The 26,008-nt window shown below is 23.2% G+C and overlaps 6 protein-coding genes across 6 annotated transcripts in view; 4 read left to right on the plus strand and 2 right to left on the minus strand.

Moving 5' to 3' along the window:
* Positions 1-685: 685 nt before the first annotated feature.
* On the plus strand, positions 686-12,074 carry PADL01_0711300 (erythrocyte membrane protein 1, PfEMP1, putative; the record flags this gene model as incomplete). The annotated part of the gene is made up of 2 exons (XM_028681145.1): positions 686-10,591; positions 10,893-12,074. 2 exons carry the CDS (start codon positions 686-688, stop codon positions 12,072-12,074), a joined length of 11,088 nt encoding a protein of 3,695 aa, XP_028537552.1.
* A 1,878-nt stretch (positions 12,075-13,952) lies between these two features.
* PADL01_0711400 (serpentine receptor, putative) lies at positions 13,953-15,262 on the plus strand (the record flags this gene model as incomplete). Its single annotated transcript, XM_028681146.1, has 2 exons — positions 13,953-14,055; positions 14,292-15,262. The coding sequence occupies 2 exons, from the start codon at positions 13,953-13,955 to the stop codon at positions 15,260-15,262; spliced, it is 1,074 nt and encodes a 357-aa protein (XP_028537553.1).
* A 526-nt stretch (positions 15,263-15,788) lies between these two features.
* Positions 15,789-18,686, plus strand: PADL01_0711500 (conserved Plasmodium protein, unknown function; the record flags this gene model as incomplete). The annotated part of the gene is made up of 1 exon (XM_028681147.1): positions 15,789-18,686. The coding sequence occupies one exon, from the start codon at positions 15,789-15,791 to the stop codon at positions 18,684-18,686; it is 2,898 nt and encodes a 965-aa protein (XP_028537554.1).
* Positions 18,687-19,271: 585 nt separating this feature from the next.
* PADL01_0711600 (mitochondrial ribosomal protein S5 precursor, putative) lies at positions 19,272-22,234 on the plus strand (the record flags this gene model as incomplete). The annotated part of the gene is made up of 2 exons (XM_028681149.1): positions 19,272-21,330; positions 21,549-22,234. 2 exons carry the CDS (start codon positions 19,272-19,274, stop codon positions 22,232-22,234), a joined length of 2,745 nt encoding a protein of 914 aa, XP_028537555.1.
* Positions 22,235-22,817: 583 nt separating this feature from the next.
* On the minus strand, positions 22,818-24,748 carry PADL01_0711700 (conserved Plasmodium protein, unknown function; the record flags this gene model as incomplete). Its single annotated transcript, XM_028681150.1, has 9 exons — positions 22,818-22,949; positions 23,038-23,165; positions 23,273-23,318; positions 23,610-23,647; positions 23,780-23,855; positions 23,966-24,010; positions 24,103-24,132; positions 24,278-24,332; positions 24,669-24,748. The coding sequence occupies 9 exons, from the start codon at positions 24,746-24,748 to the stop codon at positions 22,818-22,820; spliced, it is 630 nt and encodes a 209-aa protein (XP_028537556.1).
* A 905-nt stretch (positions 24,749-25,653) lies between these two features.
* Positions 25,654-26,008, minus strand: part of PADL01_0711800 (conserved Plasmodium protein, unknown function) — a gene marked incomplete at both ends in the record, with an annotated part of 938 nt that continues 583 nt past the window's right edge. The window contains 2 exons of the mRNA XM_028681151.1: positions 25,654-25,689; positions 25,905-26,008. The exon at positions 25,905-26,008 is cut by the window's right edge and continues 583 nt beyond it. Coding sequence (XP_028537557.1) covers positions 25,654-25,689; positions 25,905-26,008 — 140 coding nt within the window. The remainder of the gene's footprint in view (positions 25,690-25,904) is intronic.

The following is a 26,008-nucleotide window of genomic DNA, read 5'->3' on the forward strand; positions in this document are numbered from 1 at the left end:
TTTTCGATGTATGCATTTGTTTCTTTCTTTTATTTATTTATTTATTTTATTTTTTTTTATTTTTGTTTTTATAAATATAACCATTAATATATGTATATGTAACAATATATATATAATAAAATAATATATAAAAAATAAAAAGAAAACAATAAAGAAAATACATATATATATATATATATATATATAGAAATATAAAACTATAAAAATAAAAAAGAACAAATATGTGATCATATTAACACAAATAAATAAAAATAAAAAATAAAGAAAAAAAAAACCAAAACATGTACGTCAAATTTAAATAAAGAAACAGAACAAAACCAAAGATAAATAAACGAAACATATCAAAATAAAAATATATGACCAAATAAAAATAAATACAAGTGCAAAGAAAAAATAAATAAATACCAAAAATATAAATGCACCAATATATCAAAATGGCAAATGAACAAAACAAATCCCGTTATACCAAACGAAAGTATCAAAATGTCAAATTTTTAATATATTTCAAATGTTGGAGATAGAACATATATATATATATATATATATATTGGACGTAATATATAGGTGAATATATACACTATAGTCTATATTATGTTAATATTTACAAAATGGAATACTTAGATACATGTTGAAGTAAGCAGACATTTATACATGTACATAAATAATTTTATTTGTGTTGTTCAAAATGGGAAATGAGGCATCTATTGTGGGGCGAGAAGCCCTGGAGAAATATAAGTCTATATTACCAAGCAATGCGGAGTCATGGTTACATTGGGATTATATTGTATACTTAAAAAAAATTATGGATGAAGATGAACCATGGAAAGATCAAAAATTCTTGAACTTATTAAACACTCAGTCAAAAAAGGTCCCTGTTGATGAAAATAGAAAATTTTGTAAATGGAAAGATATACAAAAAGAGATTTTTGATGCAGTTATGAAAAAGCATAATCATGTTCCATATACATGGGGCGATCATGCAGAGGGTGTACTAAAATATTCTAATAAAACACAAAAGTTTAATATGTTAAATTGTAGTAAAACAGACATACCCGATGAAGATACTAAAACACCTATAAATGGATGTAATTTTAATACTGTCGAACTGAGTACATGTTTGCCGTTTCGTCGTAGAAATATTCATTTAGATGGAATAATAAGTAATATAACTGATATGGAAAGAATAATGTCTTTGGGGAATTCTGCTGAACTGAAAGCCCATTTAATGTTTGGAATTATGGCGAATTCTTTAGGGACAAAAGCTAAAGAAGAAATTAATATATTAAAGAAAACAGGGAAAAAGGATGTTGAAATTTGTAAAATTATGCAGCGCAATTTCGCAGATTATAAGGATCTTTTTGATGGAAAAGATATAGTTTCTTATAAAAAATCAAAGGATTTACAATGTAAATTAAAACAAATAAATGATAAGTTACAAAATGAATTAAAAAATGAACAAAAATACAATGTGTTATGGAACAGTATTTTTAAAAACGCAACCGATATATTATTAAAAGATATAAAAAATGGAAACGGAGAAACATGTCAGTTATATAATGAATCACAAACAGAAAATCAGTGTTTACGATTTTTGGAAGAATGGTTTGAAGAATTTTTGAAAAAAAAAAAGAATATACAAAATGATTTAATACGAGCATGTTTGTATAATGAAAAAAAAGTTGTTAAGACCAAAGGTGGAATGGCACAAATGGATTGTAATTTTTATTGTAACGCATATGAGAATTTTTTACAAAGTAATAAAAAATGTTATGATAATTATCGTAAAGAATGTATAAGAAATATATCAAAAAATAAAAATATGGATGAAAATATTGCGAAAGCTGATATTAATGTTCTTTTAAAAAAAATAAAACGAAAAACAAATTGTGATGATTCGGCATGTGGAAACGAATATGAACCACATTTAAATGGTTTGTTTGATAAGAATATTGATTATCTACATAAAGGATACCATTGCGGATGCAGTTCTGAAAATCAAAAAAATTCTATATTTAAAAAGGGTACAAACAATATATTTCTTGAAGAAGTATTGAATGAATTAGGTTTCTGTTCTGTTACTGACGATGATTTGGACGGAACAGTTGGGGGTAACGGTGATAAAATAATGACGAATAGGGATAATGTGAAGGATATTTGTGGTGTCAATTATTATGATTCTTTTATAAGAAAAAATACAAGAAATCCCTGCGAGAGTAATACGATCAAAACAAAAGGATGGATATGTGATGGAACAACAAGATCTGTCGGGACTTTATTATCACCGTGGAAGAATAAAGCTTGTTTGGCTCCACGAACACAAGCGTTGTGTTTAGGATTTCTTCATACTAATGATAAAAATGGAAATTATTATCATCCAATAGAAAATATTGATAGTAATGAAAAACTATTAACAGAATTAGTTTATGCTGCAAATGTTGAAGGCCAAAATTTAAAAAAAAATTATAAAGGAAGCACCGATACTGAAATGAACAAATTATGTAATGATTTGAAATACAGTTTTGCCGATCTTGGAGATGTGATTCGAGGACGAAGTATATGGGAAAATATATATACTATAAACATGGAAACAAATTTAAAAGCTATATTCAAACGAATATATGACAAATTACCTAGTGAAAAAAAAAATATATATAATGATATTACTAAGAATTATTATGATTTACGCGAAACGTGGTGGAATACTAATAGAGAATATATATGGAAAGCGTTAAGTTGTGGTGCGGGAATGGACAAATATAATCGTTGTGGAGATTCCGTACCCAATATAGATTATATGCCGCAATTTTTGCGCTGGATGACTGAATGGAGCGGTCATTTTTGTGAGGAAAAAAATACATATGATATAACATATATTCATATTAAGAATAAGAATGAGGATAAGAATATCAAATCAATGTGCACAGGGTGTAATTATAATGGAGCTGGAGATTGTTTAACTAGTTATCCAGAATCGGGTCATGTTTCATCAAATCCAACATGTTCAGAATGTAAAAAAACATGCGAACAATACACACAATGGATACGAAATCAGAAAAAAGAATATGAACAACAAAAAAACAAATACAACGAAGAAATAAAAAATGCATTAAAATCACAACAAAGGAGGACAAATCATTCTATGTATTTAAAGAACAATATGAACATTACTGAATTTTTTACGAAAATTAAAAAGGATTATCCAAAGGCAAACCAGTTTTTACAAGAACAGTTGAAAGAAACTGGTTGTGATCAAAATGTAGAAGCAGTGAATTTTGAAAAAGAACCAAATACGTTTTATGAAAAACATAGATATTGTAGAACATGTGCTGAACAAAAACATCTCGAAGATGCTACAGGAATATCATTTCTTCCGGATGGTCTTCCAGGACGTTATCCATATAATCCAATTCTTACAGGAACAACTATTGTTCCACCAAATACCACAGGTTCACAAAACATTCCGAGAACTACTGCACCTGGAACATCTGATCGCGAACTTAAAGAAGAAAAAGAAAAACATGAATGTGACGGCGTGTTTGATGGAAAATGGAACGAATGGGATTGTAACGAAACAGATAAAAACACACAATCAGTATGTAGGAAAAAAATTGATACAGATTATAACAAAGAATTTTTTGATTTATTTCATGAATGGATAGAAGACTTTTTAAAAGAACACAAACAGTTTATTACCAAGGTAGAATCGTGTATTAACAATAACGCTGGAAATATAAGTAATTGTCCTAATGAAGAATGTCGAAATCATTGTCATTGTTATAATAAATGGGCACATAATAAACAAAAAGAATGGAATTCACAAAAAGAATTTTTTAAAACAAATAATAAAGAAAGTTTTGAATTATTTAGTCATGGAGGTAATGATTATTATTTGGATTTATATTTAGATAACTTACATTTTCTTAATGATTTCGGAATTCATGAAAATACTACCCCTAGTTCACAAATACAGCAAAAAATAAATGACGCGATATATAAATCAGAGGACTGTGTTAAAAAATGCCCGAAACCAATAAAATGTGAGGATAAAGGATTTGACAATGATTGGCAATGTGATCATGCTACTAGTTCTCTAGGTTACACTAATAAATCTATGTGTTTGAGAAAAGGAGATGATAAATACGAAAAACCAAATTTAAATGAATTAGATACGGTTTACAAATTTTATGATGTATTTAATGAATGGTTAAACGATATACAACGCTTGCTAGAAGAAAATATTGAAATATTGAAATCATCATGTACGAACAAATTTATAAGTATGAAAAATAACACAAAAAATAATAAGAATAACTGCAATATATGTAGAGATGATTGTAAGTGTTATGATAATTTAAGAAAGAAAATTAATGAACAATGGGAAAAACAAAAGCAAAATTTTAAAATATATAAAAATTTTGAAGAAAATATGATGAGAAACATTGATCTTGATACATATTTGGAAGCACAATGTGAATATAATTTGACAGAAAATGGAAAAAGTGAAAGCGAAGCGCAAGAAAAATGTTCGAAAAAAAACACTTCTAGTGGTAGTAGAAATCACACAATTTTTGACGAAATGTTAGAAACGAAATCTAAAGAGAAACAATCGGTGTGTGAATCATGTGAAAAAGTAAACGAAAACAAACCTGTTGATGAAAAAACATGTAAAGAAATTAGTGATATAGATAAGAACAAATGTAAAACAAAAGATTATGATGATCCAAAAGATCCTCAGAAGAACGAGCCCAAAAAATCGTGGGATTGTAGAAACAAAAATAGTAGCAATACATCAAGCACACAAATTAAAAAAGCTGTATGTGTTCCTCCTCGAGGACAAAGCATATGTGTAGCAAATATGGCAGATACAAGTGGAGTAATACAGGAGCCTTTGTCCAAGGAAGATGATTTGAAGACAAAATTAAAAGAAGCAATAAAAACAGAAACAAAAGAATTGCACAAATACTACAAACAAAAAAATAAAAGTGGTACCACTAGTGGACAAGTACCCCCTGGATTTTGTAATACGGCATACCGTAGTTTTAATGATTTCAAAAATTTGGTGACAGGAAATATGTTATGGAAACCTCCAAGTATTAGTGCAATAGACACAAAAATTGGTCAACTCATACAAAATGGTAGTAGTGGTACCGCTAGTGCTGAGGATCGGTTAAAGTGGTGGAAAAAAAACGAATCCGATTTTTGGAATGCTGTGAAATGTGGGATCAAGGCCGCAAATAGTGGTTTGAATGGCAATGAATGCCCCCGATTTATTTCGGATGATGACCAGTTCGAATGGTGGGCAAAAGAGTGGTCGGACGATTTTTATGATAAACGTAAAATATTGGTTGGACAAATGGAGGCGAAATGTGGTAGTGGTAATAGTGGATGTAGTGGTAGTAGTAACACACCTAATGGAGTTTGTGGAATCGAATGTGGTAAGTACAAAGATTTTCTAGAAAAAAAAAGGAAGGAATGGAAGGATAATTTCAAAACATATTTAGATGATAAAGAAGAACAACAAAATACACAGAGTGTTGATGACACAAAAACATATAGTCCACATAATTATTATTTATTGTATCCTTGTACATATCAAAGTTGTGATGGCACACATATAAAGGATTTGTTAGGTAATAAAGAGCATGGAGAATATGAAAACAAATGCACATGTAAAGCAAATAGTAGTAAAACAAAAGACGCACAATCATCTGAAAATAACCATTGTAACACTAGTTTTGAATTCCACGCATGTAATGAAAAAAAATATAAGTTAGGTTCGTGGAGCAGCACATATATGAAAAATCCTAAAGATCGAGGTAAAGTTTTTGCCCCACCAAGACGTAACAGTATATGTATTGGGTGGTTGTTCTCGCCAATAGAAACAAATGGTGGAAAAAGTGGTAATTCCAAAGATAAAGCCAAAGCTGAATTGAAAAGTAAAGTTATGGACGCAGCAAGGGGCGAAGCCCATTATTTGTGGAAAAGATATCTTGGTGGTAGTAATAGCGGTGGTAATAGCGATGGTAATAGTGGAAATACAGAGGAATATTGTTCCGCACTGAAACGTTCGTTCGCAGATATTGGAAATATGGTTAAAGGTACAGATATGTGGATGGCAGGGTATTCGCCTCTCGTCGAACAAAATATATACAATGTATTTGCAATGAAGGATACTAGTGCTACTACACCACCTATCGAGGAACAAATAGAAAAAGAACGTAAAGAATGGTGGGATCAAAATAAAGACAATGTATGGGAAACAATGTCGAAATGTGATAAAAACAACACGTGTGAAAAAAATACACCTACTGATGACAAGAAACCTCAGTTTTTAAGATGGCTAGAAGAATGGGGAGAATATATATGCGAACAAAGGGAAAAACAAATAAAACAATTGGAAAAGTTGTGCAAAAATGGAAACGACGTAGAAAATGATAAAAAGTGCGACAAAGGAAATAAAGAATGTAAACAACAATGTTATAAATACAATAATTGGATAAATGTATATAAAAGGGAATGGTTAGGCCAAAAATCGAAATACAAAGAAATATATGGAAACAAAGATAAACCAGGATATAAAGATTATGAACCATATATAAAGAGCCATGCCAATGCAAATACATATATAGGAGAATCGAATAATAAATGCAAAAGTAGTGGTACTAGTGGTGGATCCAACAATATAAACTTAGATGATGTTTTCCAAAAACGTGATGATCAATATAAAAAATACGAACCCTTTTGCACAACGTGTCGAGTCAACGAAATTGCGGACACGGTAAAGAAAAAACAAAAACGTGGACGTGTCAATCCATGTGCCAACCCTAGTGGTAGTCAACCCACTACAAGTGTCGAACACATCGCAAAAACCTTACATGAGGAGGCAAAAAAACAATTGGAAGATAATGATAGTGAGAATAAGTTGAAAGGAAAGCCAGAGCAAGGTGAATATAGGCATAACTCCGGTGGTAAAGCAAGTACGTTAACAGATATATGTAGTATAACTGACAAACATTCCAATGATAAACGTGTACATGGTAGCGATTATAAAGGTCCCTGTACAGGTAAAGGTACAGGTAAAGATAATAGTGAACACACGAGATTTGTTGTAGGATTTCAATGGCTAAAGGATGCAAGAAACATGAATCAAAATCACATGGATGTCATTATGCCACCAAGAAGACGACATATATGTACCTCGAATTTAGAAAATTTAGATGTAGAAAGAGCCGAAGGACTTAAACAAGACAATAAAGTTAATCATTCATTTTTGGGAGATGTATTGCTATCTACAAAAGAGGAGGCAAAAAAAACAATAGAAATGTATAAACAAAAGAATGGCCTAAATGGCCAAAAAGAACCAATAGACTCAAGACATCAAACGACAATATGTCGTGCTGTACGTAGCAGTTTTGCAGATATGGGAGATATTATTAGAGGAAGAGATCTGTGGAGTAGAAACAAAGAGATGATAGAGCTAGAAAAACATTTGGTAAAAATATTTGCTAAAATTAAAGGAACACTTCCTGGTGAAATTCAAAGTAAATATGATAATACAGATAGCAAATATTTAGATTTACGTAAGGATTGGTGGGAAGCAAATCGTGGCAAAATCTGGGATGCCATGAAATGTCACTTAGGAAAAATGAATGATACGTCGCCTGACGGAAAATCAAGTAGTCATTGCGGTTACAAAGAAAGTGTACCACTTGATGACTATATCCCCCAACGGTTGAGATGGATGACCGAATGGGCCGAATGGTTTTGCAAGGCACAAAAACTGGAGTATGATAAGGTGAGGATGGAGTGTATCAACTGTAAGAATCAGGGTAGTGGTGGTGGTAAGTCTGTAACATGTAATGATTGTGACATATGCAAAACAGCTTGTGGTAAATATAAAGGTATTATTGATGCATGGAAACAACAATGGACAGAAATAGAAACAAAATACCAATCATTATACCAACAAGCAAAAAGTGCTAATAATTCTAGTAGTAATAGTGGTGATCCACATCAAAAATATCTTGACGAATTTATACAGAAATTACAAACACTAAATGGCAGTAATAACACATTTGAAAATGCTGCAGCATATGTACATGATATAGGTAATTTTGATGATTGCCAGGAACAAAATGTTTTCTGTAATAGTGGTGGCAACAATTATGCTTTTAAATATCCACCACATGACCATGAAGCTAAGTGTAAGTGTACGACACCTGCTAAACCCGTTGCGGTACTACCTCCAGCAGCAGCCGCAGCAAAACCAACTAGTGATCATAATTCGCCACAGGCAGCCAAACCCGCCGCAACCAAGCCAGCAACAACAAAACCAGTGGTGGAACCGACACATGGTGGGGGACAAGGACAACAAACACAATCACAAGGAACAGAACCTGATCGTGGTGCTAGCCCTACTGTTACAACCATTACTGCAAGTACATTAGATGGAAAAGGAATACTTTCAGTTACTACGGTCCCATCTACCGCGACTGTCGCGGATCCTGTGGTTAATCCCACGACTGGTTCCCAGGGTAATCCCGATCCTGAAGCCGATCCTTCACGTCCACAAGGAACAAGTACTAGTAGTAGTGGAGAACCACCACCACAAAATCCAACGTTACCCGTTTCATCACCAACCATAAACCCTGAACCATCATCATCATATAAACCTACCCCTCAATTTCGAAATGCAGTTAATACGGATCAAACATTTATTGACAGAAATAGAAATTTTGTCGATTCATCTAGACCATCTAGTAGTAGTAGTAATGCTTCCAATAAAAAAAAAAATAAAATACCCGTAGAATATATGAATTGTGTTGAAAAAGCTGCAAATGAATTACAAAAAAATGCAGAAAAAGAAATAGAAAATGTGAAAAATACATTGATGGGGACAAAAACAGAAGATGTTTATAAAACAGAACAAAATGGTTGGAGTAATACTAGTAATTGCACAATAACTAACCCTAGTAGTAATACTGGACAAACATATAACTGTGATGGAAATGGAAATCCGTTTGATGAAATAGACAAATGGAGTTGTGACAAAGATACAAAGAATGTGACCAACGAACATATATGTTTGCCTCCAAGAAGGAAACATATGTGCACAAAAACATTAGAAGATTTAAAAGAGGATAGCGTTCAAAATACAGATGATTTACTGAAAGAAGTTTTAATTACAGCAGCAAATGAAGGAAAACATTTAAAAGAACAATGGAAAAAAACGGAAAGTACTCAAAAAAAGGCAGATGGTACAACAAATAGACCAAGTATTAAACGCTACGAATTGTGTGATGCTATGAAGTACAGTTTTGCCGATCTAGGAGATATTATAAGAGGAATGGATAACTATAAAGGTATGAATGGTACTAATGGACTTGAAAAACAATTAAATGGGGTTTTTGAAAAAATAAGAACACAATGGGTAAATGAGAATGGAGGAAAACATAAAGATAAATATAACGATGTAACATCATTTCGATATGCCTGGTGGGATGCAAACAGAAAATATATTTGGGAAGCTATGACTTGTACTGCTCCAGCTAATGCTTATTTTACGAAAACATATACAGATGAAACAGGAATCCAAAGTATAACTTTGTCACAATATAAAATGTGCGGACATGCAAACTATCCACCTGATGAAGATTACATTCCTCAACCTTTTCGATGGTTAACTGAATGGAGTGAACATTTCTGTAAAGAACTAAATAAAAAAATGGATGAAATGAAAAAAGCGTTTGATGAATGTAAAAATAAAGATGAGAAATGTACAGATGATACAAATGAAAATAACAAATGTAAAAATTGTAAAGAAAAATGTGATGACTATAAAAAATTTGTTGATAAATGGAATTCACATTTTGAAAACCAAAATCAAATATTGAAACAATTAAATATAGAAGCACTAACTTCAGGAAGCAATACAAATAAAATGAATTTTAAAAACTTTTTGCAGATGGTAAGAGAAACAAAAGGTTGTTCTGTTGATGATGCTCATAAATATCTTGATCAAACGAGTAATTGTACAAAATTCAAATTTACTCAGTATGGTAGTACTCATCGTGCCAATACCCCTTATGCATTCGAAACTTATCCTAAAGAATATAAGAACGTTTGTAATGGTAATGACCATTCATCGATTAATACAGATGGAAGTAGTGGAGGATGGTTTAAATTCGGGTGGAAAAGTTTTCGATTACCAAAATTCCGTGGTATCCGTGTTGGATGGCTACAACCCATAATTCCTCGATTACCGGAACCTACAATTATTCCACTTCAAGTTGCCAATACCGTACTATCACATCAAGAAGATATAAAAAAAGTTGCAGAAAACATTAATGAGGCAGTGGGTGTTGTTGCCGGAGGTATAAATACTGCAGTTGTAAAAACAAAAGACGTGGTAAAAAACATTTTGATTCCTAAAAACCCTGAACAAAAAGATACATCAATAGATAGTACAACAACAACAAAACCAAATCAACCAAAACAAAAAAAAATTGATCCTTATATACATTCTAGACCTGAAATATACGTTCCAGCAACTAGTTTAGGTCTCTTTGTTCTAGGATTTATTCTATATAAAGTAAAAAACATAAAAACATATATGTTTGTGTATTATATATGTCGATGTGGTCATTCATATATTTTTTATATATTTATGTGTTCTATATATATTATATATATGTAATTATATTAGAAAAACAAAATAAAATAAAAAAAAATAATAATTAAAAAAAAAAATAAAAATAAAAATAAAAAAAATAATAATAATAATTAAAAAAGAATTTATATATATATTAACAAATATAAATACATACATATAAATATCTAAACGTATACACATACATTTAAATACATACACAATCACGTATTTTTTTTTATAGTGGAAAAAACTTCTTCCTCGAAGTAAACGACATGTCGACGATATGATCCGGATATTAGAAATGCCACAAAACGACTATGGTATCCCTGATGAAGCATTCACGAATAGGTATGTCCCATATGGTCGATATAAAGGAAAAACATACATATATGTGGAAAATGATACAGATGATGACAACTATGTGGTAACAACTGATACATCTGATATTACATCTTCATCAGAAAGTGAGTATGAAGACCTCGATATTAATGATATATATCCCTATAAATCGCCAAAATATAAAACTTTAATTGAAGTAGTACTAAAACCAACTAAAAGTGATATAACATATAGTGCTGACACACCAAATAGTGGTACTATACCACCTATACCTAGTGACATACCCACGAATAAACTTACAGATGACGAGTGGAACGAACTAAAACAGGATTTTATTTTGAACATGTTACAAAATGATAATATGGATATATCTCGTGAAAATATAAGTGGAAACATTTATATGGACAACCCACCCCATACTGTGGATAATAGGTTTGGAGAAAAACCTTTTATTACACAAATCCAAGATAGATATTTACATGGTGATAACCAGGTTAGTTATAATATTGACTGGAATATACCAAAACAAAAGGAAGTAACTAGTAATATCGTGGATATTCCGACATATGTGTCACAAAATCTATATAGTGGTATTGATCTAATTAATGATTCTCTAAATGGTAATGAACATATTGATATATATGATGAGTTATTGAAAAGAAAAGAAAATGAACTATTTGGAACAAAATATATGAAACATACAACAACAAATAGTGTTTCCAAAAAAACAAATAGAGATCCTATAATGAACCAACTAGATTTGTTCCATAAATGGTTAGATAGACATAGAGATATGTGCAACAAATGGAATAAAAATGAAATGTTAACCAATTTAATAAATGAATGGAAAAGCAATGAAAAAAAATATATTTCCCATATAATGAGTGACCAGTTATTAAATCCTATGGATACTACCAAGTTATATACTAATGTTTCTATGAAAATAAACGTGAATGGGAATAATTCGATCCCTGATAATGTAAACCAGTATATTGAAGATGTTTCTAGTATTAATAGCTTATATAATATTGAAAAAAATGTAGACGAAAGATATGTAAATGATATAGATGATTCTTTTTTTTGATGAACATAACAATTCACAAAATATGATGAGATCATCTATTAATAAAAATTCTAAGGATGCTTCTTTTAGTTTATCAAATACTTTTGATATATAAAAAATTTACAATTATAATAACACAGCATTGTATATATATATATATATGTGTAATATTAATTAATAACATTTATTTTTATCTAAAACTGCCTTCCATATTAATATATTTTCTTATGTATTTTAAAAAATAATTTTATAAAAATATATCTGATTACAAATTATACTTTGTATTAATATATATATTTAAAATAAATAAATATATATATATAAAGAAAAGATAACTTATTTACAATAAGAACGATTAATTTAAATAATGATATAAAAATATAATTTTTAATATAAGTTAAAGAAAGTTGTATTTATAATTAATACAATAAACATTTGAAAATGTTTTTTTTACGTTAAAGGTTTATTTTACTTCATTTTTTAAAAATAAATATTAAAAATAAAAATTATTCTATAGTAACATTATTTTATCTGGACCATTACTTAATAAGTAAAAGTAAATAAATAAAAATAATATATATTATATATACATATATATTGCAACTGTGTTATAAACTAATAAATTTAATTTTAAAATTTATTTGTGTAAATTAATATATTTATAAATTAAATATTTTTATTTTCATATTGTATATATATATATATATATATATAAACCTTAAATTTGATGTAAATTGTTCAAATGATAAGATTAATTCTTTTGATGTATTATAAAAATTTAATTTATCTAATATTACACATAATACATTAATTCTTCATAAAAAAGAAAAAAAAAAATACATATAAAATATATATTCAATTAATTATTAATTTTAAAATATGTTCATACTTCAATTTGTTTTTATATTATTAAATAAATTAAAAGTAAAATCCTTTGTTCATTTTCAAAATATTAACTTTTAGCATTCTTTTACTTTTTAAGGTAAAAATAATGTTAAGAATTGGTTTTCTTATTCCTTCTTATACATTTTTATTAAAAATAACAAAATCTATATAATATATTTAATAGAATAAAGACGATTTTCATTCTTAAATACATAATAATAATAATAATAATGTAATATATAAAAAATATATACATGTATATATGAAATATATAAAAATTATATAATTATAATTTATTTTCTATTTTTAATTTTATTATTTATAAGAATGAAATAAAATGGAAAAGAATATTAAACTTTAAAAAATATATATATTTAAATATTATAGTATATATATATATATAATTTAATTATAACATTAAATAAAGAAATAAAATAATTTTTAATATATATATTATATTTATATTATGATATATATATATAATATACTATACATATATATTTATAATTATATATATTTTTTTTCTCTCAAATACATATAATATAATATATATTATATTTTATATACATGCCTTGAACAAATTTTTTTAAAAAGGTTTCAAAAAAAAAAAAAAAAAAAAAATTTTTAAAGAAGCAATTTTTGAATTTTAATTTTTTTGTCATTTAATTTGTTCCAATTTTTATTTATTTTTATTATTTCATAATTTAAGGAAGAAAAAAAAGAAAAGAAAAAATTTATCTTTATAAAAATATATTATATAATATAATATTTTTTTTTTTTTTTTTCTTTACATATAATATAATATATATTATTATATATATATTTTTTATAATTAATATATTTTGTTTTTTTATTTATATTATGAATTAATTTATTGATTAATTTTTATCTGTTTGAAGAACTATATAAAGTTCTAATTAAATATTTTAAATACAAATTTGTGCCAAAAAAAAAAAAAAAATAAAATAAAATAATAATAAATAATAATAAATAAAATATATAAATACATATGTTATGGCTAAAAGGCACAAATTAAAGATTACAATTTTGTCAATTTTTTTTTTTGTGACATTTACGGGGATTCATACCGTTTTCACAGCATTCAATAGAAAAGATTGTAAGCTCAAATATATGTATATATATATATATAATATATGTATTAAATTTAAGATGAAAAATATTGAAAATAAGATATATAATATCATTTCTATGTTTAATACATTATTATGTATTATATATAAGTTTTAGTGTCCTTGACATTTTTTTCCATCCCTAATATTATTTTAAACTCATATTATATTATATTTATCATATTATATTATTTTATATCATATCATATTATTTTTTTTTCAGGGTTAAAGTTTTATACTAGTTGCTTTGGTACTGGAGAAGTAAAATGGGAACTTCTAGCCTTGTTAACAGTTGTGAATATGCTTCTTTTATTATTAAACGTGAATTACAAAGAGAATATAAACCATTTAAATAATAAGAAGAGTGAGACAAGTGATATAAATGATGATTTAATAAATGTTGATATGCATGAATTTAGTAATAATGAAAAAGATGAAAGTAGTGATGAGAATGAGAAAGAGAAGAAATATAATAAATTAAAAATAAGATATTTATATAATGTTAGTAATTCTATTATTTGTTATTATAGTTTATGGATTTTATGTTATTATTTAATATACTTTTTATGTTTTTTAAGTTTTTTATATGGTATAAGAATATTCAATAATAATGTAATAAATATATATACCTTGAGGACATGTAAAATTGATAAATTAACAAATTATATATTATCAGAAAATACATTTATTAGTTTATATTGGACTATTATAAATTTTAATGTTTTTATGAGTAAATACACAGATTCCTTTTATATAGTTAATTATTTTAAATTAAATTTTGAATTTAGTAATAGGAAGAAAAAAACACTTTTCATTCTTAATTATATGTATCAATTATTATTATTATCTTATACTATATATAAAAATATTACTTTATATACGAAAGGAGAATATAATTTAAATCAGATTATTTGTGCTCTTATATTTTTATGCCTAATATTATATACCATTTTAGAAATTACTTATGTGTTAGAAATTAATAGACCATGTTATAATGTACAGACCAAATTACCTTTTCATTATGTATGGGCAATTATTTATTTATTTATTATTTTCACATCATCAGTTATTTTTTATTTTTCCGTTTTTAGTTATTCTATAAAAGACCAATTTGTGAATTTCCAAATTGCCTTGTGGCTTTTTTTTATCTCACTAACATATATAAAAAAAAATCAGTTATTCATCAAAATATGACACACATATAATATATATATATATATATATATATATATATGTATTATATATATGTATGTATTTTTATTTTTTTATTTCATTTTAATTTTTTTTTTTTTTTTTTTTCAAGTGTATTAAAAGACCATAAATAAAAAAATAAAAATAAAAATAAAAAATAATGAAAAAAAAGACAAGATGGAATACATATATATATACATTTATATATATATGTATAATATTTGACAAAAGTTATATTATTGGAGAACACTTAAGCAAATAAAAATGTGTAATATAAATATTAAATATATTTATATATATATATTACCAATTTTTTATTTCATTTTTAACGCGGTGAGTAAAATGCATATTTATAGGTAAATGCAAAATAAATACTCCTTAACATATTAAAATTGATAAATATATACAAATGCATCCCTAAAAAAAAAAAATATAATATATATATTAACAATTAAACTGTAAATATTACTTTTCAAAAAATACATATGAATAAATCTTCTTTATATAAAAAAAATAAAATAACACAAAAATGGAGGGAGCTATCTATGATGAGAATGATATGTGTATATTATCATGTGCTTTCCTTATTTACAATTTTGAATATAACAATTTTGAAATAAAAGAGAAATCAGAAATTGTTAAACAAACTAATAAGAAAATTAATAAATATGGAAACTTTATATTACTTAGTAATTATAAATATGTAAATAATTTTTCTTATACAACAAATATATTACATTACTTTTATAAAATAACGGAACATTATATTTTCAAATATGTAAATAGTATCATCATTGATTCCTTATTTTTTTTTAAATGTATAAATGAAATAAAATATAAATCTACTGATGATTTCGAAAAAGAAAAAATGAAAGAAAATTGTTATATTATACATGATGAAGACAATAAAAGGTATATTTGTCATGACAACTATCTTTTTGACTATAATACTTTACACAATTATGTGGAACAATTTAAGAAAATAAAAGGGGAAAAAAAAAAACAAAAGGAAAAATCTATAAATAAAAATATAAAAATAGAAGATGATAGGAAGGTGGTATTTACAAATTATGGTAATAAAATAAATATTAATCATAATAATAATAATAATAATAACAACAGTTTGAATGATAAGTCTTATATGAAGAATAAAGATATAAATAATTCTGAACACATTGTAGCATTTAAAAAATCATTTTTATATAAAATATGTCAAGTTAATGATAATTTACATAATAAGAAAAATCGAATGATTTATCTGACCAAAATATTTCGAAAAATTATTACTAGGAAAAAGATAAGAGAATTCATTTGTGAAAATGAAAAAAAAAAAAAGAAGAAATATTTACAATTTTTTTTACATTTATCTTTAGGAATTTTTATATACATTTATATATACAAATATATAAAACAAAATTATAAAAGTATTGAGCTTTTTATTTTTTTAAATAACTTAAAAAAAATCAAACAATTATATATGGATCAGATTCCATATATAGACAATGCAACCATATTGAATTTTATTAAGCACATAAAGTTTATAAATATTCAAATGTTTCAGTATATATATATATCATTTTTTGTTAATATATACAAGTTTGTTAATTTTATATATCACTTGGCAATGTTGTCTCTATATAATTACTTTAAATATTATTATGAATGTGATAAGGATTTATATAACAAAAATAAAAAAGATATAAATATATTTAATATTAATAGTGTAAATGATCATTCGTTAGATAACAATCATAATGACAAGAAAGAATATAATCATGAATATGTAAAAGAAGAAATTGAACATATATTCTATTCAAATAATAATTTATCCAGTTTTGAAAATCAAAATATTAAATACCATTCTTTAGTCATTAATAATGAATATAAGAAACATTTAATATTGGACTGTTATATATACATTTTTATTTTTTTCAAATATATAAAACATTTAAGAAATACTATGAAATACAAAATTGAAAAAATACAAAATAATATTAAAAAGATAATACATTTATTTATCAACATATATAATATAAATAAAATGGAAATAAATAAAAATAAATGTAATGTCTCTAAAAAGGTAAATATATCAAATTCTCACGATTTCATAAATAAAGATGAAAATTTAAACAAAAATGTAAATGTAAATGTAAATGTAAAAATAAATGACATGTGTGATAACGTATCATTTAATGATCATTTATATAATATATATTCCAACTACAACCATTTATCTAAAAAGTACAAAAATTGCATAAAAATAAATTACGAAATTATAAAATTAATTCATTTGTTCCATTTGTTATTAAAACATTTTTATAATTATTTTCCAATTTTGAAAATTACGAATAACCAAAGAGACAATCTTATTATTTATAATTATTATGACAAATCATATATCTATCCAAATGAAAATAATAATAATAATAATAATAATAAACAAAATGTTTTAAAAAAAATGGAAAATCAAACAAATGATGTCTTAAAAAATAAGGAAGAAAAAATGAACAATTTTAATGTATTTAAAAATGTGAATGAATATGGATTGGATTTTTTTTATTTCAGTGAAACAAAAAATGATGAAAATGGAAGAACCATTCATAGTTTAGTAGAATCAACAAAAATGGAAAATTTTGATGATATTTTATTAAATGAAAATGAAACAGAATTATCTTCATATAATTTGTCAGAAAATCATATGGCACATGACCCTTTTTTAGAAGAGGAAAAAAATCAATTTAATTCTGTTCATTTTTTAAATTCAGAAAAATTATTTTTATATCTGATTAACAATAAATTGGATGACATTTTAATTAATGTTAATATGTATAATTTTTCAAACGAAAATGGGACAATAAAATATACACCTATAAATGGATATAATATTCTTGTTCCTAAAGAACAAAACAGTATGAATAATGTGTTATTACAAAATAGAAATGACAAATGTTGTATTATATACCAACGTAGTGATGTTTTAAAGTGTTTGAAAAGTCAAACGAGTGATTATAACAGAATTGAAGAAATATTAAATAAACTTATTAATAATAATATTATATTAAATCAATTGAATTCTAATATTACTACTGAAAATTATGTAAGTCATTTAAATAAATACAATAAAAACATTTTGGAAATATACGATGATCATATTTTTGATATGTACTATAAAATACCAAAAGAAAAATCAATAGAAAGTGAAGAATCAATAAAAAATAAAAAGTTACTACAAGTTAAGATATTCTTAGATTATGAAAAGTTATATAACAAAAAAACAGTGGAAACACAAACAATAGAATCCTTTTTCAAAAAAGATAAATCTATACAAATTATGAAGGATAAAGAAATTTCTACAATAACACAACAATATAGTCAAACACAAAAAGTAACAAACACAATGTTTTATTTAAAAGATATATATGATTAAAATGATACATTTATTATTAAAATTGTGAAATATTAATATATCAGCAAAAAAAAAAAAATTATTTTTTTCATGATGTAAAATAATATTCAATATTAAATATTACATATTGAAATATAAATATATATTATATATATATATATTATATATATATATTTTTTTTTTTTTTTTTTTTACACATTTATTGAAATACGATTTATTTATATAAGAATGTTTTTATCATTTTATTATATATATATTTTTTTTTTTTATGAATAAAATATATATTTATGTATTTATTTATTTATTTATTTATATTTATTCCCATTTTAAAAATATAATATATTAACCTTTTCAAAATAAAAAATACATAATTATATTTTTTTTATTTGGCTTCTTATGAAATGGTTAATAATATAAAAATTTGATTCAATTAAAAATGAACTTTTTTTTTTTTTGGTTTTTGTTTTTACACTTAAATAATAAAATGGCATAAATGTAATATAATATATATATAATAAGCTCTATTTTCATTGTTTAAAAATAAATGAAAAGAATATAAGAATTTTTACATATATATTTTATATATATATATATATATTTTTTTTAATGATGAAAATAATTATGTTCAAGAAAAGGGTTCCATGTAAATTCCAGATGTGGAATTTTCGTAATATTCATAATAGCCACTTAAATAAAACCCTAAAGAATAGATATGCTGATGAAAAGATGAGAGATAAATATTTAGATAATATATATAACAATGAAATTAATATTAATACTATCAATAAAAATATAAAACATAAAAAAATTGATTATCTCAGACAATTAATTTATGACGAAGCAGATGGTAATGACTATTTTTTAAGTGATAACATTTTAGAAGAAATACAAAAAAAAAAAAAAAAAAATAATGTTAATTTGAATAATGAAGAAAAAAAGCACGATGATAATTTAAAATATGCAAATAATAATATTGATAATGAAAATAGAAAAGAAGAAATGTGTGAATCAAAATATAAGCAAGCTATTAGAATATATAATTTATTAAAATTAAATGATAAAACGAATATATTTGATGAAGATGTGTTTATGAATATAGATAGTAAAATGAATCATGATTTATATGAATTTTCTCAGAAATATATTTTAAACAAGGACATTTTAGAAGGTACTAGCACTTCATCACTAGGAATTAATAATAGTGGTACAATACAAAATAATAATAATATAAATATTAATATTAATAGTAATGGTAATGGTAATAATAATAAAAGAAATTATTACTTTGAATCTTCTGCGGAAATTAAAAGAGATGATTACAACATAAAGGATAATATCCAGAATGATCAAACTAATAATAATACAAATGATGTTACAAATGATGATACAAATGATGATACAAATTTAAATGTGAAAAATTCTTTTAACGATAATTTAATAAACAATATTTCTGAAGAATGTAATTATGATAAAAATAAAAATTGTAATAACAACTTTATGAATATTACAAATATGAACTTACCCATTTTTAATCCGAATAGTTTTTGTTTAGCTGTTGAAAATTTAACAAACGAAATATGCGAAGATTTGATATTTTTGTTTGGAGATATATTAGAAGAAAAAGAAATACCTAAAAAAGGAGAATGTGATCGATTGTATAAATTTGTTAATTCTTTAAGTAATTTTTTTTGTTTAGAGAAAAATGAAGAAGATGTTGAACGATGGATAAATGATGTATATGAAAAGATAAAAAAATACTTACCATATAATCTAAGAAATTTAAATACTAAATATGTAGAAGAATGGTTAAAAGGTCATATAAAACGAGTGTTATATAATCAAAAGTATAAAAATAAAACATTATATAAAGAAAAATATTATAATATTGGTAATGATTTTAAATATGATAATTTACAAATAAATAATGATAATATAATGGAAGATATGAAAATAGAATTTTCAACAAATAAATTAACCTTATATTTTAAATCGATTATTCAATTTTTTTTAGGAAAAAAAAATATAAATAAAGATTTAGAAGAACAAATAAATATGATGTTTATAAATCTAAAAAAAATAGGTTTAGACAATTGGCTACAAATGGATATAAATGATTTTGAAAAATATTTATTAAGAAATAATAATAATAATAATTTGATTGAAATAACAGATAATGATAAATATGTTTCTTATTTAATGTTAAAATGTGCTAGTAGAAATATAACTGATTTCTATTTTTATGAAGAATTTTCACCATTTTATTTATTTCATGAACAACCAAAAAATTCAATTGAAGATAAAATTAATACAATACAACAAAATAAACATATATCAGATGAACAATTAAAAAATATTATTTATAACAATAATTCTTCAGTAACTATAATAAATAATAATAAAAGTAGTAATACATATAATGATATGGATATAGATCTTTTTTTACAAAAGGAAAAAAATTATCATATGAATAGATCTGTAATTACATATACATATAATGAAAGTACAAATACATATAATTACAAATATAAGCAAATACCAAATACTATATATGATCAAAATACTAATAAATATATAAGGGAAAAGGATACCATTGACCCTATGCTAAAACTGAATGAAATGAGATCATCCATATTGGAGGTAAAGCGTATGATGAGCATGACCAAAGGTAAAAATATAAAATATAAAATATAAAATAAAATATAAAATAAAATAAAATAAAATAAAATAAAATAAAATAAATATTAAATATATATATATATATATATATATGTATGTATGTATATATTTATTTATTTATTTATTCATATATATTTTCTTTCATTTATCTTTTATTTCATATAACATATTATTATACATCAAAAAAAAAAATTATTCTTTTTACAGATGGACGGGTTTACTACATACGAATTGTTATCATTATTGGAAATGGGAAAGGTGTTTATGGATATGGTGTAGGGTTTGGAAAAAATATAAAAGAAGCACGAAATAGTGCTCTACTAAATTCTATTAGTAATTTAGATTTTATCGATTTCAATTATAAAAATTGTATACTGAATTTTCCTGTAAGTGGACAAGAATACTCTTCACATGTGAAAATTATACCAAGACCATTAGGAAAAGGTTTAAAAATCAATAGAAAATATTTACCTTTAGCATATATTCTAGGGTTAGATAATGTCAAAATATCTTTTAGTGGATCCAATAAATGGATGAGCAGAATTAAAGCATTAAAAAGATGTTTAAATAAAATCGTATCTATTAAAACATTATGTAAAATGACGGGAAAGAAATATGTTTGTCATTTTGCACCTCATTATTATACGAGCCATTGGCCAGATTATTGGTTTAAAAATATTCTAAAAGAATATAAATATAAAATTCAAAAAATACAAAAAAAAAGAACCATGGTATGTAGAAAAAATTTCAGATCCAATATATCCAAAATACCTGAAGAAGTTGTACCAGATTTTACACCCTATACTTGGAAAACACCTATACAAAAATTTGTAGAGTCTCAAAAATTAAAAAAATATGTAGATAATAATATTTATCGTACAAATGTTTTTTAAAACAAAATTTATTTCGAAGTTAATAATTTTTATGTCTTATTAATTCTTAATTAATTAATTAATTAATTATTTTTTTTTTTTTTTTTGTATCGACATTTTGCTTTATTTCAATAATCCTCTCATTATTTAACAATTTGTTTTTAATTTTGAAAATTATATAAATTTTTTTTTTTTTATTATTTTCGAATATATTTATAATTTTTTTTTTAATGAATTAGAATAGACAAAAAAAAAAAAAAAAAAAAAAGGAAGAAATGAAAAAAATTAAATAGATAGATAAATATAAATATATATATAAACATAGTTAATGTAAAAATATATAAATTCATAAACATATTTATATTAATATATATATATATATACTTTTACGATTACATCAATCATTTTATTTTATTACAAATAAAAACCTTTTTAAAATGAGAAAAAAAAAAAAAAAAAAAAAGACTTGATAACAATTAATTCAAAATATAAATATTAACAATAAAATAGGTCTAGAAATTTTTAAAAAGATCCTTTTGTTATGAAATACTATGTGATATAAATATTATCACAAAATATATATTATATATTATACTTTTACATTTTAATGTTCTTTATTTATTATTAATTGTTTTTCCTCATATATTTTTGGTGTGCTGATATTTATTAAAAAGTAAAATCCAATAAAGAGGAAAAAAAATATTAAAAAGACAATCATTAACTGGGATAGAATATTCTAAAAATATATAAATATAAATATAAATGTATGTATATATATATATATATGAATTCATATAATTTATAAATTTATATATTTAACTTACTGGATTGGTATGGAAAACATTTTTATTATCTTTGGCGTCGTCAATATTGTCAAAAAGTTCACTTTCCTTGCACGTTATTATATAGCTAATATAATTTGGATGTTTCTTATAAACTTGTTGTATAATATCTAAAAAAAAAAAAAACATATATATATATATATATAATAAAATATGTATTATATATAACAATATCTTATTTAACATATCTGCAATTATTTATAATTTTTCTTTTAACCTGGTTGTCCATTAACAGTATATACAAAAATGGAAAAATTAAAGACCTAAAAAAAAAAAATAAAAATAAAAATAAATAATATATATATATATAATAAATGGTTGGTAACATTTTTGGAAAGTATTTTTTTTTTTTTTTTTTCATTATATAAACAATTTATTTCTAATATGATATTGAATATATATATATACAATATTAGTAATGTTTCTTAATATTCTATGTAACTCTTATAAAAATTTCTTCATCATATACATATATATTATTCTTCTTTCAACAAACATAAAAATATTTTTATTTTTATATCCATTTTATTATATTTTATTTTTGATAAACTTACATCATCTGAACTTATATATTCCTCAGTACCCAATTCATCTAAATGGTAAAAAAAAAAAAAAAAATTTTAATTTAATCATATGAATAAAATGCGTTAAATAATTTTACTACACCATCCTTATTAATTAAAATAAATATATACACATATATATATATATATATATATTATACCTAAATACTTTAGGCTTCTTCCTTTAATTAATTCTTTCATAGATGAACAGGTTCCATCTATTGTCACCTTGGAATTCTGCAAATCCATAACAAAAAAAATAAATTAAAATAAAACAAAATAAAATAAAAATTATAAACTTATACATTTTGTACATATTTATTATTTTTCCATATTTTATAAATTACACTAAAAATACTTGAATAGACTGTTTTAATATCACTGTTGTTCGTCTATAAATAAAAATAAAATTAGGAATATATTTAAAAAAAAAAAAAAAAAAAAAAAAGTCAAATGGTATTCCCATTTAATCGTTCTTCTTTACTTTGGTATCTAAAAATATGTTAAATACATTCTGAAGAAAAAAAATAAAAAAATAATAAATATATAATATCACAAATATTATTAAAATATAAAAGCATATACATATATACACATAATATATTTTATATGTTCATATCATTATATATGGACAAAAATATATTTTTAATTGTAATTACCTCAGACAAGTTTAAAACTGAATTTGGATCAAATCCTTGGATATCTTTATTGGAACTGTTATAAAAAGGGGAGAAATTAAAATATGAAAAGTAAATATATAAATATACAAAAAAATATAAACATATAAACATATACATATATACATAAAAACATATACATATATACATAAAAACATATAAACATATACATATATACATATAAACATATACATATTATTAAACCTTTCATAGATCAACATATAAAATACTTATATATATATTTATATATTATTATTATAAAAATACTTTTACATTATTCAAAACATACATAAATATATTAAAATATATACAAAAGAACAAAACAAAACCAAAAAAAAAAACTATATACATTTTTCTTTCTAATTATTCTTACTCTACTATTATTATATCACAATGGATATAATTTATGATGAAAACAAGGAAGGTTATAAAAACAAAAAACTTTTTTAACATTTTTATAAAATTAAACAAATAAAAGAAATATTATAAGAAAAAAAAAAAAAAAAAAAAAAAAAAAAAGAAAAACAAATAACTTATTTTATTAAAAACGGCATAATTAAAAGTATCTGTTTTCACAATAATATTTATTTATTAATATTCAATCGGTTTAAATTAAGTTTATATATTTATAATATACATATATTTATTTTCGGAAAAGTGGAAAAAAAAAAAAAAAAAAAAAAAAAAGGGGAACTTGATAAAAAAAGAAAAAATATATATAAACTTTATAAGTATAAATATAAGGCTTTATTATGTATTAAATATATATATATATATATATATATATATATATATAATTTTTTTTTTTTTTTTTTTCCCGTGTGCGTATTAAGCATATAATTTAATAAATATACTTAAAATTTGTTCCTTATTTTTTAAAGATTTATTTTGAATATTTTAAAAATTTATATTTTTTAATATTAAAAAAAAGAAACATATTATATTCATTAAAAGTTTTAAAAAAATGATCATTTTTTTATAAAATATGTTAAAAAGAATACATAAAATATATTTTATATATACAATAAATTATATACATATTATACATATACATTATATATATATAATATATATATAATATATTTTATATTAACAAAAAAAAATAAATATATATTTAAAAAAAAATATAATTGTATAAAATATATTTCGTATATTTAGAAACAAATATGATATACAAATATATAATCCAAAATTAAAAAGAAGAATTTTTTTTTAAAAATATATATATGTTTAAAAAAATAAATAAATTGGATTTATCATTATATATATATATATATATATATATATATATACATATATTTATGTATACATATGTATAACTCACAACAACAATATTTTATTTGTAATAACTTTCCTATTCAGCTTTTAAATTCATTTATTCCCTTTTTAATTATCTGAAAAAAATTAAAACGAAAAATATATATATATATATATATATATATATATATAATAATAATGATGATAAAATATGTTTCATGTATTTATAAATCTATCATATATATATCTACATTAAAAATTAAATTACGTTGAAAAATATAATGAAAAAAAATGGCACAGAGGTGAAAATATATACATATATATATTTATATTTATGTATAATTTTATTTACCGATGAAAAGAGACCATCGAAGTTTTTGGAAGGAGTAAACATTTTATATTCATCCAAATGTATTATATTTTTATTTTCTAAATTTTTTAATTCATTTATTGGAT

The sequence above is a fragment of the Plasmodium sp. gorilla clade G2 genome, assembly GCF_900097015.1.
Source record: "Plasmodium sp. gorilla clade G2 genome assembly, chromosome: 7".
Classification (NCBI taxonomy): Eukaryota; Apicomplexa; class Aconoidasida; order Haemosporida; family Plasmodiidae; genus Plasmodium; species Plasmodium adleri (nom. inval.).